Source organism: Falco naumanni, chromosome 1 (assembly GCF_017639655.2).
Source record: "Falco naumanni isolate bFalNau1 chromosome 1, bFalNau1.pat, whole genome shotgun sequence".
NCBI classification, from domain to species: domain Eukaryota; kingdom Metazoa; phylum Chordata; class Aves; order Falconiformes; family Falconidae; genus Falco; species Falco naumanni.
Window position 1 is genome coordinate 127,271,157 of NC_054054.1, and position 16,141 is coordinate 127,287,297.

The 16,141-nt window shown below is 43.5% G+C and overlaps 1 protein-coding gene across 1 annotated transcript in view; it reads right to left on the reverse strand.

Annotated features, from left to right (window-relative positions):
- Window positions 1-918: 918 nt before the first annotated feature.
- Window positions 919-16,141, reverse strand: part of FASN (fatty acid synthase) — a 44,862-nt gene continuing 29,639 nt past the window's right edge. The window contains exons 29-43 of the mRNA XM_040582302.1: window positions 15,710-15,888; window positions 14,249-14,368; window positions 13,978-14,100; window positions 11,713-11,936; window positions 11,224-11,422; window positions 10,593-10,744; window positions 10,013-10,104; window positions 9,709-9,860; window positions 9,185-9,427; window positions 7,515-7,703; window positions 6,759-6,986; window positions 6,073-6,293; window positions 5,401-5,499; window positions 5,031-5,282; window positions 919-3,956 (exon numbers count right to left, since the gene is read on the reverse strand). Coding sequence (XP_040438236.1) covers window positions 3,819-3,956; window positions 5,031-5,282; window positions 5,401-5,499; window positions 6,073-6,293; window positions 6,759-6,986; window positions 7,515-7,703; window positions 9,185-9,427; window positions 9,709-9,860; window positions 10,013-10,104; window positions 10,593-10,744; window positions 11,224-11,422; window positions 11,713-11,936; window positions 13,978-14,100; window positions 14,249-14,368; window positions 15,710-15,888 — 2,611 coding nt within the window. The 3' untranslated portion in view covers window positions 919-3,818. The remainder of the gene's footprint in view (window positions 3,957-5,030; window positions 5,283-5,400; window positions 5,500-6,072; window positions 6,294-6,758; window positions 6,987-7,514; window positions 7,704-9,184; window positions 9,428-9,708; window positions 9,861-10,012; window positions 10,105-10,592; window positions 10,745-11,223; window positions 11,423-11,712; window positions 11,937-13,977; window positions 14,101-14,248; window positions 14,369-15,709; window positions 15,889-16,141) is intronic.

Consider the following 16,141-nt stretch of genomic DNA (forward strand, 5'->3'; position numbering starts at 1 on the left):
CTAGCAGCAGTCACAGCTCCAGCTCATTGTAAAAGCCGGCGTTTCCCCCGCCCCAGCAATCTAGCTCCCATGGCTGTGATGACCCCTGTTGCAAGAAAGAGTACCAAGTTTCAAGCTCTTCTGATTCTCTTCAATATCCCATGCCCTCCCAGAGGACTAAACCACCAGCTGGGCCATTTGAAACGAGCAGCCTCCCCAGCCCACTGCCAACACTCCCCTTTCCAATTACACCACTGCTCCAGACTGAGTTTCTTCTGTCTTTTGACCTTGATTTGCTAGCAAGGTGTCTGATCTTAACTTATGGTAACTTAACTAATTACAAGAGAAACAAACACCTGCTTCATTTATTGCTATTCTACCTTAAATCTTTTGGGTTTTACATGACCTCTGTCTCAGCACCAGAAAGCTTCTCTAAACACACTACCAGACAGCAGAAATAAAGTCACCCATTCTGTCAAACTGTGATCCTTCTTCTATTTTTTTAGCTCTTGACATATTTCTTTCCCCTCAGGAAGGTAGTAGAATGAAGAAAATAATAGCTGTAATGCTGATGACCGTGTGCTACGTGCCTTATGACCTTACTCTTCCTATTAAGGCTGTATTGCAGATGTAAGATGTACTGCACACCATTTCAGAACAGCAATGTGAGTTTGTGACCCTAAATAAGTTTATAGGGCCAGTTTCAAGATTAAGAGCAGCATGGTGCAGATAAGCCATTAAGGAGCTAGCTGAGCAGAAGGATGGAAAGCAGTGATTGACAAGCGACTCCCACTTCAGTTTCACACGGAAGGGCAGATGTGAAGGACTTTGCTTCTGCCCTTGCCTTCTCACACAGGCAGCTGCAGTATTTGATTTTGCATTATGGTATTATTGTTCTACCTATGTCTATCTGATGGACTACTGAGAAACAACAAGCAGTACCAGCACTAACAAGGTTTTTATTTTTGGCACACTGTATTCAGCAGCCAGTTACATAATGGGTTACAGGGCAGCAGCTCATAATTAAGACAGTTAATGGGGAAAAAAACAAAACACCAAAACAATCTTCTGCTTTTCAAATAACAACCACAAGAACATTGAGAGCATATAGGCTGTAAGTAATTCTTGAGGAACTTTTATTACTAAACCAGTATCTTCAAGTTTTGCTTAGATGAGACCATGCACATTTATGTTTACACAGAGAACTCGTCCAACTTCTGCTTCGACCGCTGGAACAGCATCAGTCCTTGCTCCCTCAATATAGCCCATTCAGACTTGTTAAACACTTTAAGCAAACAGGTACAATAGTTCTGTGCTAAAGTTTAATCAACCCTTTCTTTTTCCTTCTCGTTTTTTAATACAACCAAGGCAAGTAGGATTCTTTCAACTTTTTTTTTTCATGCTCACTACAACTGCCAGTAGTTAAATTTAAACCAAACCAACCAACCAGACCACACTTGTTTTATGTAGTATTCTATGCTAGGATGTGCATGGATAGTATACAGTAGATCTAATGCAGTCCCACAGTATGCACATATGCCCAGCTCAGCTCACATAGCCACTCTCCAGTATGGGAGTCTTTGCCGCTGTGAGGCAGCTCACCCTCACACATTACCCGCTTCCCTTCTTCTGTTACCACCTAACACCTAGTCATCACACCTAACAATGTAATAGCATTTATACCCATTGCCTATCTAACACTCTCAACAACCTTGAGGTAGATGCTATTAGTCCCATTTTACAGACGGGGAAACTGAGGCAGTAACATTAATGGCTTGTCCAAAACTGCAACAATGGAGCCAGAATTAGAATTTGAGTTTCCACTTCAATCTTGTGGGTGTGTGGTTTGGTTGTATCTAAGGTACCAAAACCATGGCAACCAAGAAGCCATGCTCCAGAATAGTAAGTCTTCTTTATTATTATTTTTACAGACTCCAAATCAGATATGCCAGCAGCAGTTTTTGCTTTATACCAAGAAATGAGAGATTCCAGATGAAACACAGGATTAAGTAGTGGTGGTAGAGAATAAAATAAAAAGCCAACCAGTGACCAATTGTGTTTAATACTAGGAAAGCCAATGAGAAAAAAAAAAGAGACACTCTTCAGACCAAAAAGTATTAAAAAAACCCCAAAACAACAAGACTTATTTTGGAAATGCTTTAAGCTGACATTATGTTGGTTTTATTTCAGATTTCACAAAAGAAATACTTTATAAGACTAAAACCAGTTAACCCAGCCACTATCAACAGAGGGTAGTGTAAGCAAAAGACACTAGGTCAGAACCTGCAGTGAAGAACCACCCATTCCTGTCACTGGAATGCTCCTGTAATACCAGGATACTTCACTGGGGGATAAAGATGGCGAGAACTGGGGTTTTACAGCAGTTCTGAGAGGCACAATAGCTCCTCCTAGTCGGTGCTTTGAGCTACCCAGGTCTCCTCTGTATCATAAGTGTAGCAAGGATTTACTGATTTTGGAAAGGACAGATCCAGCATAGCAAAGGCAAGAAATTTTTTAATTGAATTTTATGCAAGTTTCCCTTAAAAAGGTACTGTATCTTAAAATCATACCATCAAACTGATTACTTGGCTAACTTACGTGGGCTCTCCAGTCTCATTACTGAGAGAAACAGAGGAAGGAAGAATGGAGAAAGAAAACAAATACACAAGGCTTAAGCAAGCCTGTGCTAATCAAAATATACAGGGGCTTTGGGCAGATGCTTGTATGTTTGCCTGAGCTTTGGTTATGGGAGAGCAAGGGTAGGAGGATTTGTTCAGTTATCCTTCAGGAATTCTATTCCTGCCCCCATTCCAAATGTCTGGTTGGGTGGTGAGACTGGAGGTGGGGGAGAATAAGTAAAGCAGTAGTCTTAATACTTTACTGAGGTTCTGATACAGCAGAGCACAGAACCTTGCACAAATATAAACAAAGTACTCGCCCAGGGACAGCTTTGCTTGTTTCTATCACGCCCAAGTTAAGCCTGTCCAATACAGTCGTATCTGCCAAACCATCCACACTTCCCCTCCACCCCCTTTCTCCTCAAAAGAGTGGGTGATGGCAACAACCCTCCCTTCTGCCTTTTCCTTTCTGAACAGGGCAGGGAACTGGGAGCAACAGAAAGAAAAAACAACCCAAACCAAAATAAACCAGACTGTTCCAAAGATGCACTTTGGTTTAACAAATGTGCAACTTCCCCTTGTAGAATAAACCTTCCCCTCAAAAAGGGATGATTCTTTTCTCCTATAACCCACGATAAATTAAAACCAAGTAAGAAGTCTCTGGTTTGACACAATAAATACTTAGAATATATCAAATTAAAAAATATAGTTACAAAAGCCTCAATGGAATTCTCTTTCTGACCTAACTACAGACAGATTCTTCACAGACAAAAGGTATCTCCGAAATCAGCTGCAGTTCCTCTCTCCGCTCACTGGGCTTGGTCAACAAGTGCTATCACATACCCTTTGGAATACTGTTAAGACAAAACAATATTGAGCACGAGAAATCTACTCCTAAGTTTTTCATACTGCCAAGGGTGCAGGAAGCAACTATCAGTGGGCTCACAGCAGTGCAGTGAGAGTCACAGCACTAGCATAACACGGACAGGGACACTAGGGGAAAACAAGGCATGGGAAGGGAAGGAGGAGAAAGAATCCATACAAGGTGGAAAAGGAAGAGATGAGCAAGGAAGAGAGAGAAAAGACCAATGAAGTTCAGCTAGACTTCCCAGTTCTGGCAGCAGAGCAGATGAGATGTTGAACAACAGGAAGAGTCCCTTGGGGTCTGTCATAACAAGGAATGTTGTTGGCGTTTTCTTCACCATTGACAGTAATCAGAAGTTAACCCTCTCTGACACTGACACGTGGCTCTGCCAGTGAGCTGTGGATGATCCCAATAATTGATTCAACACCATCTCCCTCCAATAAGGTGCGGTGATCGCCTTCAACAATATGGACAGATACTTTCCCATCACATACCTGCATAAATACAAATAAGAAATAAAAATGACATTCACAATTTACAACCAGCTGGTCATCTAACCGTTTTGGATTTGTCAGTCTTAAGTTACTTATAGTTTACACCACTGTCTCTATCAAATTCAGCTGACAACAGCACCAGTTTTACTCTGATACATTTTCACAGATCAGCTGCAGGGTATTATTTGGAACCAGTGTACTACTAAAGCATGATAGGTTTGACAGCCTGGCAGGAAGCCAACCAACCTGATACTAACAGAATTTACCTACAATATCAAAGAATGAACAATACAGCAGCTACTTCCAAGCCCTTCAGAAAACCAAATAATGCTCCCTTCCACCTAATCTTTTTTCCCACCACCATGAATCTTCCTTTAAGGTCATTATGTAAATTTAATAACATACATTCATTATTGATTCCAGGCTAACTTGTAAGTTTAAAGTCCTAAGGGACAGGAGATGCCAGAAGCAGGAAGGTAATTCTGAAAATCACTTCCCTTTCCCTAGTATCTGTATCATAATGCAAGACACTTAACCCTTTTACGTTAACAGGGGCTAACATTTTTTAGGCCCACAAGAAACCCACATACTAACTTCTAAGTGATCCACAAAAGGTAACTAAGAAAAAGCCGCCTCTATTGTCAGAGGGCTGACTCTTGCTCTTCAGAAGTCTGCCCTCATGCAGTGGACAAACTTTAGGGAGACCCCTAAAGACAGTGAAAGGAGGCGGCTAAAAGTTACTTCTGTCAAGTTACTCCCTTTTGACATCTTTATTATCTAAAGTCTATCTAGAGAGCTGCAAGAATCAGCTACAGAAAATGCTTACTTATTCCAATATAGAGACTAGACCTTCTCCTGACCCTTACTACCCTGAGAAAATGCCTGGAACCAATCAACTCGTTTGCTTTCCGGGACTTTTAGTTCTTGTTAGAGCACAATAGCTATAGAATGGTAATTTCTTTCAGGTAGGTTTTGTCCCTTCTCCCTCAGTAAGGATGATTTTTTCCATGCTTTCCTTTTGCTCCCCCAGATATCAGGGGAACCTGAACAGTCACCAATGGGTCTCAGACTGACCTCAGAGAGTCTGTAGTCTCCACCCAGACCTTCTTCATATTCACTCTGAGACTTTGCCCGCATCAGCGTCACGTTCCCATGATACTTGGACTCTGGTATGTACTTGTCAGCAGCCTTCAGTTTATGGTAAAAGGAAGCAGCAGCAAATCTGAGTGCTTCACGATTGATGTTTGTATATATCTGAGTTATCAGGTCTGCAGCAGCATTCACACGAGCCTCCAGATCTTTCAAGGGCAGAAGAACCTCCAGCAGCTGGAAATAAACATTTTTTTCCCCCATTAGTCTCAGTATCTGAGAGTCAGTCTCCGTCAAACAAAAAACGCACACACCTCTTGTGCAACATAAAGAGATTTTAAAAAGGAAACATTACCTTATTGTATTCAATGCCTGTAAATTGCTGAACAAAGACACACAATGCTTCAGTCTCCAATGCAGCCTCATTTCCTTGGCTCAGCTTGGCTCTGTAGCTCTGGAACAGAAAAGAATAAAATGTGAATGAGAGGGATATGATCTTGAATATTAGATATAAAAATTAAAGAACAAAGGCCTTTGAACTGGGAAAAGGGAGGGGTGGGGAAGAAAAAAAGACAGACTGAAGCTTGGGGTGGGGGAGGAAGATCCCTTGAGGGCAGATGTAAAAGCAAATCCACAGATGGCAATTGCCAAGAGCCTAGCATCCTCTAGAAAGTACAACAAAAGTGGAAAGGAAGGCTCAAGCAAGGTTTCCTAGCACCCCTACATGAGGATCTTGTCTTGCAGGCTCCAGGATCTTCCAGAAGACGCATTAGTATGATCTGTCATAGAAAGAGCAATATTTGTGTCCTAGCCCTTGCCAGTTAATGAAGACCACCACCCACCCATATGCTTCCACCCTTCAGCCATCACTAAGTAACCACTGTCTGCAACTGTCTCCCAAATCCTCTGTCAAGAAACATTTGTCGGCTTTTCTGACAATTCATATCTAAAATAATAAGCTCCCAGAACATGAGCCCTGATGACACAGGACGGGCCCCAGACAGATTATTTTCTTTGTATCTCTCACCTGAGTGTATGCTGCCACAAAGGAATGAGACCCATCAAAGAGGAACAGACTGTTGAGTACATGGGAAGCATTTTGTTGTACTTGCAGTTGGGAGCACATCTCAAAGGCTACACAGGCACCAAAAGAGTATCCAGCAATGCGGTAAGGTCCTTCAGGCTGTATCTGTTTCATACAGTCGATGTAGTAGGCTGCTAGGCTCTGTATGCTGTCCAAGGGAGCAGCTACAACATGGAAGCAAGTTAGAAAGACCCTGGTGAAAAGGCACTAGCAGAGACAACTACATTTTCGTGAACTCAGAAACAACCCTGCTGGAAACAGTTTACTTTGAAGGCAAGTGTCTCAATTATAGTTAGCAACTACATTTTGGACAAGGAATGTTCCTGCTTTGCAAAGACAGGTAGAACAGCATGCCTTTTTTCTCCTGCATGCTTATCAGATGGCAGGGACTCCATGCCATCTGACTGACAACAACATCCAGTTGTTCAGTTTCCACATACACAAGTTCTTCAGCCTAACCTAGTACTTCTCATTACCTGCGGATCTTTGACATGACCCTGGCACAGACTGTAGGTACTGATGCTGTTCCACAGAGTTTAAGAGTCTAGAAACAAAGTTCTCTCTGTCCAAGGCAACTACAACTCAGAACGTTACGTTTATGAATTCAAGATGCTAAAGAACTGGGATACCTTTTGTGCACTGGAGCCCATAGCAGGGCATATGAAGTCTAGAGGCAAGAGTGTAGAAAACTGCAATGGATCCTTCAATGGGGTGAACAAGGAAAAGAGGGCGCTCGTTGCTCTGCACATTATTGAGACGGGTGACCGTTGGCCCTTCTGGGTTCACCAACAAGTTGTTCAAATCTAGTTTTGGAGGTTCACCCAGGCCTGTCTTCGTCAGTTGGGATGGCTTCATCTCTTTGAAGGAAAGCACACCAGACAGACACAATTAGATTCAGGATCAGTCACGGCCATGCAGCCCAAGTCCTAAAGGAGAACCTCAGGGCTGCTCTGGATAAGCCCACTGGCTCACTAAATCATCAGGGCACAGACACAGAGATCTCCCTATTGTCAGCTGCTCTGCAGCAACCACATGTGCTTTTAGCTTACAATAAGCATGACATTACATGGTTTATTCCTCTGACAGGGAAAAGGTCTTGAATAAAACCCTGCACACAGCTGCACAGGAGTACTTGTGCAGGCAGGTATTAGCCAGGCAAGAAAGCCACTTTCACACTTTTTCTTACACCCCGTCCCCAGAACTGATGGGCCTGTCCTAGCCACCAATGCACTGCAGTGACTTGTCTGTCACTGAAAAGCTTTTCAGCTGTAACCTTATTTCATGATCTGATAGAGGCTTATGTCACTAGAGATGAAAGCAACAGATTGGGAGCTTAATTATTTGGACTCAGGTGACTGGAAGCAACCCTAATGCAGACACTATACCCTCTGCTGTCCCAGACTTGGAAGAAAGTTCATGCAGTTTGTTGATTGTAAGGAGTCTGATTTCTCTCATGGTCATAACGATGTCATAGTCTCTCTCCAGTGTCTGGCGCACCTCCACTCCCATCAAGGAATCCAAGCCCAAGTCTGCCAAGGAACTCTCCGCATTCAGACTACTCACGTCACGGACACCTGAGAAAAAAAAACCAGCACACTAACAAAAGGCCAATTTCTTTTCAGCTCCAGGCACTCCAGCAGTCTTCTCAATTTTCTTCTTTCTCCTAAAACCCAAATAAACTGCAGCTATGGGGAGTTACCTTTTAAGATCATCTAATGATTTCAGAATTCACCTCTTCAACACATCTGGTCATATTGAATCAAATCTTAAGAGTACATGTTAAACGTGCACAGCTTTATGACGGGGGGATACACATAAGTCCCAGAACATCATCACTTCAGCTCTAGACCAAGTCCAAAATAATCAGCTAAAGGAATTTCACATACTGGAGGCTCTAACTGAAACTGCGGTCTTAGACCGCATGTAACTAATGTAACTAATCCTCAGCTACGAGATGAAACAGTCTATCACGTTAGAGGAAGAGGCAATTCCTCAAGTTTTCATTGCCTCTTACCCTTCAATCTTCACGCTGTTCAAGTCACTCACCCTTTCCATACCTGTAAAAGCCCTCTCATAATAACACCTGCATCTACAGCTCTTCCTTCCCTCCTTCACCTTGTGCTGCCCCGGTGTTGCCACCATTCCCACCATCAGGCTTCTTACCAGCTTATCCCTTTGTCATCTTCACACAAGCTCTCCTTCCAAACTAACCCTACAGCTGGTACAATTTTCTAGACACTTTCCTGTGACTTCTAAAAGCCACATCTGTTCTCTGAGGTCAGATCTGCCACCAGTTACCACACACACAATTCCTTAAATTAAAGACAGTCTCCTGAGTGTTACTTATCAGTAACTCTTTTTGTAGAAAACAAAGGATCAGTAGGTACTTCTGTCTGCAAAGAGACAAATGAAGTGGGACATAGTAGAGTTGACACTTTCAACACAAGAACAGGGGACACAATGGTAAAAGAAAACAGATTCAAAACAGACAGGACACAGCACCTCTTGTAACACACAGTTAAGCTATGGTTAAATTTCACATGGGACGACAAACAGAGCTGGTAAGAAAATCCACTGCTAGTTAGTCACTAAGCACATAAAAGCTACTTTTTGTGGCATAGGGACATCCTAAGGTGAACGTTTGAAAGTTGGAATAGTACTTGGAAAGTCAGCCACATTTTTGCCCTGTTACGCACTGTTCCAGATTTTTGCTCTTGGGGGCCGTTCCTGTTGATTCTCCAGCTGGAGAAAGGCACCAGCTCACTCTAACCAAAACCCAAGACACTGAAGTCTATGTGTGTGCACTTGTATGTAAACACACTAAGGCAGAAAAGCCCATACTGAAGAAACAAATCAATTATTGGAGATAGGGAGCAGTGTAAAGGGGGAAAAAACCAAACAAAAACCTAAACTACCCCCACTACCACACACACCACCCCCCCCCCCAGGAAATCAGGGGGAGATGCTGAACAGAGTACCTACGGCAGCACCACTGCCTTCCAAAGGCACTGGGACAGTAGACACTACCTAGCAGTGCTTGTCGGAGAGCACTTACCCAGGATGTGAGCAACAGCTTCTACAAGATCCCGTTGATTGCCTCCTTCAGTTTTCACAGAGACCTTCTCTGCTAGGACAAAACTGGACATGACAGGATGAGGTTGATTCAGGAAGGTATCAAGCACCTCCAGGCATGAGCTGATTTGCTGGGGAATGGTTCCCCCCACGACAATCTCTTTGTTGCCCATTGTCTTCAGAAGGATGCCCACATCACCAATGGCTCCCCACTGGATTGCCAGGCCTGGAGCAGAAATCAGAAGAAAGAACATACAAGGCAACTAACTAAACCACATGGCAGCAACAGAAGAGTTAAACAGCGAAGTGAAGGCCTGCATTTCATTTGTACTGCTAAATGGTCAGCGTTCACTCACACATTAATGACTCAGGGTAACAGCTAGGAGAGGAAACAGCCTTCAACATTCATTATCATTCCAGACAAGTACACAAATTTCTGGTTAGCCGATTCTCCTCTGCATGTTTGGCAAGACCGGTTATTCTGCACAGTGTGTGAAGTCATCTTACCTGGGAGTCCATCATGATGTCGCTGCTCACAGATACGCTCCATGGTAGAATTGGCAAAGCCGTAATTACTTTGCCCAGCATTTCCTCTTCCACAGCTTACAGAGGAGAACACAACAAAATAGTCCAGGTCTGGACACTTCTTACGAGTCACCCTTGGAGCAGAGCGGGAGAGAGACACCCCATCAGAAAAAACCTGCGAACTATGTGTTACTGTGAAAGGCTACTGCAAGACTAAAATGACCAAGTTTGATCAGCTCTGGGACCGTAAGAGCAGTTTGTATCTGTCCCTTCTACAGACACCTACCAGTCCAAGTGAAGGGTGCCTGAATACTTGGGCTTGTTGACCTCCCAGAATAACTCCGGGGTTTGATTTTCAATCATGCCATCTCTAAGAACCTATTGGGGAGCAGGTAGAGAAAAAGAGAAGGAAAAAAAGAAAAAAAAAAAGGTGCAGTTTCAGTATCTCCAGTTTCTCCATTTAAAGTTGCTACATGGTTTGAGATATGAGAGGATATCGCTACAGAATGCATTTCTGAATATCCTGAAATATGACAAGAACAACATGGCTTTTGGCAAGTCTGCTCTTTTCAGCACTGCCACTGCAGCCTTCAACTGGGAATTTCTGTATGGGATTTTTCTCTTCACCAGGGCCCTTGGGCAACTTTCATCTTCTCCCAGAACTGAGCTTGCTAGCCACATACTGTTGCTTCCCAGGTCAAGGGGCCAGATCTGTAAGCCTTTAGTCACCAGGTAAGGCCAAGGAAAAGTGTCCTTTGAAATACAGAGAGGCAATCTAAAACTGTATGAAGCCTGACTGCTTTCAGTAAAAAAGCCACTTGAATGGCTGCCACCTCTTATAAGTCCTAAGCATTTTTGTCACTTACCACAGCCAAATTAAAGACGCCTCCAACTGGGCCAAGCTGCAAAGCTTCTTCTATCAATAGCTGTGTTCCTTCTAGTGTTCCAATATCACTGGTAGATACCAACACTTGGATTCCCAGTCTCTTCCACTCTCCAACACGTTTAGCTTGGTAGCCTACAAAACCCAACCAAAAACAGGAAAAAAAAAAAAAAAAAGAAAAAAAAAGGGGTGAACAGTGCCTGGGATGAAGCATTCAAACCATAAAGGTTTGGTTAACCTGCTCCTTATGCTGTTCTGACTAGATAGGGACCAAATAGCCAAATAGTTCCTCACTCAGCTATAAGAGAAAAATTGGACAAAACTTGAATAGTAGATAGAAATCACCAGAGTTTCATAAATACCATAAATAGATCAAGGTGGAGTCAAGCGAATGGAGAGGGAGAAAAAAAAAGTACAGTAGTGAAGGTCAAGTTAAAAGATACTTCCTCCTTTAGAATAAAGGCAACAACACTTGTCTGAAGTGAGAGTACACGAGAGGAAAGAAGGGATCATGACATTATTATTTGCTGACAGGACACTTTAAAATGAAAACTACAAATTGAGGCATGTTGAAAGACAGTCACGTTCCCTGTTCCTTTATGACTTTTGCTTACCAGTTCGTATGCCAGAACGAGATGTCAGTACAAGCTTCTGTGCTCCTCTCTCAACTAGCCACTGAGCCAACTCAAGCCCAAATCCTCCTAGGCCCCCTGTGATGATGTAAGACTTGGTAGGTGGACAGGAGGTTCGGGAGACAGCAGAGATTTTAACTGGTTCAGACTTTAAGTGATGTTCCTTTTCTTCTTCCTGGACCTTCCCACCACAAAGGAAAAAAAAAAAAAAAAAGAAAAAGAAAAAAGCAGTTAAGATCAGATACACAATGCATTTCTTATCTTTCCACGCTATGCTTCTCCAGCCAATGGGAATGACCCTTGTAGAATCAGAGTGACGGACTTGACAGTTACATTTATTACAACGTCAACGGTAAAAACAGTAACTCTGTACTGCCCTAGTTATGCAACTTCAACTTGAACTGGATCTAATTATCCAACCTACAGAAGATGACAGGTGCATCAGAGAATCAAAAGTCATTATCTCATTACCTTGATCATAACTTTGCCAATGTGCTTTCCTTGTGCCATGAACCTGAAGGCAGCTTCTACCTCCTCTTTGCTGAAGACTGTACTCCTCAGGGGCTTCACTACACCATCTTCTATGCCTTTGGTCAACAACGCTGATACTGCTTCCCACTCTCTGTTTCCTTCCTCAAAGATTGCATCTAGCAGGATCCCATGAAACGCCACGTTCTTGAGGAAGAGAGCCATTCCTAGAAAAAGCAACTTGGTTATGATCAGATGCTGCTGACATTTCAGAGGAGAGTCTTATCTTCTGCTTCAGAAACATTTCTGTGTAGGTCAGTAGCATAGACTGAGGAGTAAAACAGTCTTTAGTTGCTAGAATTCTACATTTTGCAAACTCATTCTTGCATGTACTCTCTAAATGCTGTATTGGGTTGTTCTCTTATAATCAATCAGACCAGTTTAACAAACTCCACAAACGAGAACTGTGTGTTAAGAGGACAAGCTATAACATGGTCAGTCTGACACTAAAAAGGACATTTTGTGTCTACTGATAGCTGGGTTAAGAGTCACAGAGGAGCTAGAATCTCGTGCATCTCCTGTCCAACTCCACAGGCAACTCTTCCTTGTAGGAAGTTTTTCATGATGCTAGGATCTTTTGGAATTTAATCAGAATGAGAAAGGAGACTGCCAACACTTGCTATACACAATCATTTTACAGCAGGAGAACATTTTTGTCATTTTTCACTAACACATCACGTCATAACATTCAAAACCATGGGTTTTCCCACCCAAGAGAAATCAGGTTAATCTTTCCCATGCCATCAAAAAATGGGAGGTGCTGTTGACTCTCAAGGGACAAGGGCCTTGCAGAGGGGTCCTGATAGACTGGTACACTGGGCAATCATCAATGACATGAAATGTAGCAAGAATAAATGCTAGATTCTGCACATGTGACTGAGTAATGCCAGACACAGGTATAAACTGCGAGAGGAGTGGCTGGAGAGTAGCCCTGCAGAAAGAGATCTGGGGGTGCTGGTGGGCAGCAGCTCAAGAGAAGCCAGCAGTGAGACGTAGCACCAAAAGGACAAACCATAGCTGGGGGTGCATCAAACCCAGCATCACCAACTGGTCAGGAGAGGGGACTGTCGTGCTATGCTCAGCACTGGTTTGGCCTCACCTGAAGTACCGGGTACTGTTCTGGGCCATTCAACTTAAAAACAGTGTGAAGGTCCTTGAACACATCTAGGAGGGCAAAGCTGGTGAAGGGGCTGGGAAGCACGTCCTACGAGCCGCTACTAAGGACTTTGGGTTTTTCTGGTTTGGAGAAAAGGAGGCTGAGCGGCCACCTCATTGCTCTCTGCAGCTTCCTGAGGAGGGGACTTCGAGGGAGAGGTGCTGATCTCTTCTTCCTAGCATCCAGCCATAGGACGCAAGGAAATGGCTCAAAGCTGCATCAGGGGAGGTTCAGACTCGGTATTAGGAAACATTTCTTTACCAAAAGGGTGATCAAACACTGAAACAGACCTCCTTAGAGAGGTCGTTGATGCACCATGCCTATCCATGTTTACCTGGCATTTGGAAAATGCCTTTAATATGCTTCAGGTTTTGGTCAGCCCTAAAGTGGTCAGGCAGCTGGACTAGACTATTATTGCAGGTCCCTTCCAACTGGAACCATCACATCCTATTCAAAATGGCACAGATATTTAGTGAAACAACAGATTAAGGTTCTCTCAAGATCAGGTTCTCCGTAGTTATCTGTAAAATTCCAGTTATTTTCACTCTACTAATGATCAAGTTTACCCAGAACAGAGGGGAAAACCGCAGCTTGTACAGCTACGAACTTCATTTGCTGAGTTTTACAGTGCATTCATCTATTACGAATGGATGTGTTATATCCTGAAAAGTTTTTAAGTCAAGTCCAACACATCTACGGAATCTGCAAGCTAACAGACACAGTGGCAAACAGTACCATGTGAAATGAATGCTGCTTCTTACTACCTTACTATCTGAACACTTTGTGGGCAAGATATCCTACACCGATTCTAAAGAAAGACAGCTTACATATTTTGTGTGTTTTTTGCAGGCTTCCAGAAAAATACTGAGTGCCACGCTTCTCCAAGAAAGCATTTGTTGAAAAGACTACATAATTGTTAGTGATAAAGGTGGAACAAGTATTCCAGCTAAAAGCTGGAATCTGAAGACTAGCCTGTGTTAAGACAGCATATAGGTTGTGCTGTCATGCTTGCTTAAACCTAATGAGATGTATTTCCCAATGCCCCATCTTACCAAGCTGACTGTTGTTAGACAGATCAAATTTGCCTATTTCCAAAAAGCGCCCATGTCGAGCAAGACAGCGCAAACTGGCTTGCAGCTTCTCTTCTGCCAAGGAATTTAACACGAGGTTGACACCTGCAACGAAAGGAGAAGCAACTATTTCATAAACTCAATCTGCTGAGAGCCTAACCCTATTTTCCAGTGACTCTTTTTGTCTTTAGGAAGTGCAACTGCATAATGTGGCATAACTGACAAAGAAGGAAAAAATAGTCCTTGAACTTACCTTTTCCATGTGTAACTCGCAGTATGTGTTGCTCAAAGGTAGTATTTCGGGAGCTGGCAAAGCTATCAGCATCCAGCTGTGGGAACCTTGCTTGGAGATATTCACGTTTCTCAGTAGAACCTGTTAAGTAGAAGACAGGTTGAATGATGCCAGTACTTTTCCCTGCGCCCCCCCAGCCCTTCAAATGATGAAACAGCTCATTTTCCTCTGCACATCTTTTCCCAAGGACTGTAAGGTTGAGCAGCCATCAAGCACTTGCTTCAAAAGGCATCATGCCTTAGGACAAAGGCTGCCTAGTTGTTACTACTCATTTATAAGCTAGAAAAAGAACCATGAACAGAACAAGCCTTACAATGGATAAGCATTCTTTGGTCACATTACTGAATTTAAAATGAAGAAGCCTTGATCTTCTTCCATACTTTTGATTACATAGTGTACAAGGGTAGATAAATTTGTCTGTGCTGTGCAAGTTTCAAGCACATAGTCAGTAACTGTATTTACCATCCTCAGTCTAGAAACTAGATCAAAGTTACAGGAGATCATACTGGAAAAAACCAAAGTGTTTCTACACAAACACATATTTTTATATATAAATATGCACACGTTTCCTCTGTTTATTAAAGCAGATTGCATATATTAAGACTCAGTACCGGGTCCTTCATGTGGGTCACAGCAACCCCATGTAATGCTGCAGGCATGGTGAACAGCAGCTAGGAAGCTGCCTGGCAGGAAAGGGCCTAGCTGACAGCAGCTGAATATGAGCCAGCAGGGTGCCCAGGTGGTCAAGGTAGCCAACAGCATCCTGGCTTCTATCCCAAACTGTGTGGCCAGCAGGACCAGGGCAGTGACCGTCCCCCTGTGCTCGGCACTGGTGAGACCACACCTCGAATCCCGGGTGCAGTTTTGGGCCCCCTCACTACAAGAGGGACGCTGAGGTGCTGGAGCGAGTCCAGAGATGGGCAGCAAGGCTGGGGAAGGGGCTGGAGCACAAGTCTGGTGGGGATTGCCTGGGGGAGCTGAGGGTGTTTAGCTTGGAGAGGAGGAGGCTCAGGGGGGACCTTACCACTTCTCTACAACTGCCTGGAAAGAGGTGGTAGGCAGGTGGGGGTCGGTCTCTCCTCCTAGGTAACGAGCAACAGGACAAGAGTAAACTGCCTCAAGTTGTGCCAGGGGAGGTTTACATTGCATATCAGGAAAAATTTCTTCACTGAAAAGGTGGTCAAGCATTGGAACAGGCTGCCCAGGGAGGTGGTGGAGTGACCATCCCTGGATGTGTTGAAAAAAACCCAACAAATGCGTAGATGTGATGTTTAGGAACATGATTTAGTGGTGGGCTTGGCAGTCCTGGATTAATGCTTGGACCTGATGAACTCAAGGGTCTTTTCCAGCCTAAAATATGCATTTGAAGAATCATGGAATCATTTTTTTTTTTTCCTGTAATTTTGGGCACTCAGTACTCACCTACAGTAGCAAAGACATGGCAGCCCATGCTCAGGGCAATGGCGATGGCTGCTTGGCCCACACCTCCTGAGCCAGAGTGAATAAGGATACTCTCGCCCTTCTTCATGCCACCTCGAACCACCAAAGCATAATAAGCAGTTGCATAAACCACAGGCACTGAAGCTGCTTCTTCCAGAGTCCTAAGAAGCAAAGTGAAAGAGAGAAGGTATTTCTAGCCTTCGAAAAAGACTACTACATTCTCCTGATGAAATTTGCTTTTCTGCAATGGAAAGGTTAAACTGCCAAGATAGACCAAAAAGTTTAAGTGGTTCCCAATCATACAGCAGACCACCACAGATGCCAAGCACACCCAAGAGTTTCATCCTTCCGCAAAAATACATCCATAACTAACCAGTGACATAAACAATACCAAAATCCCAGTGTACACTGAAC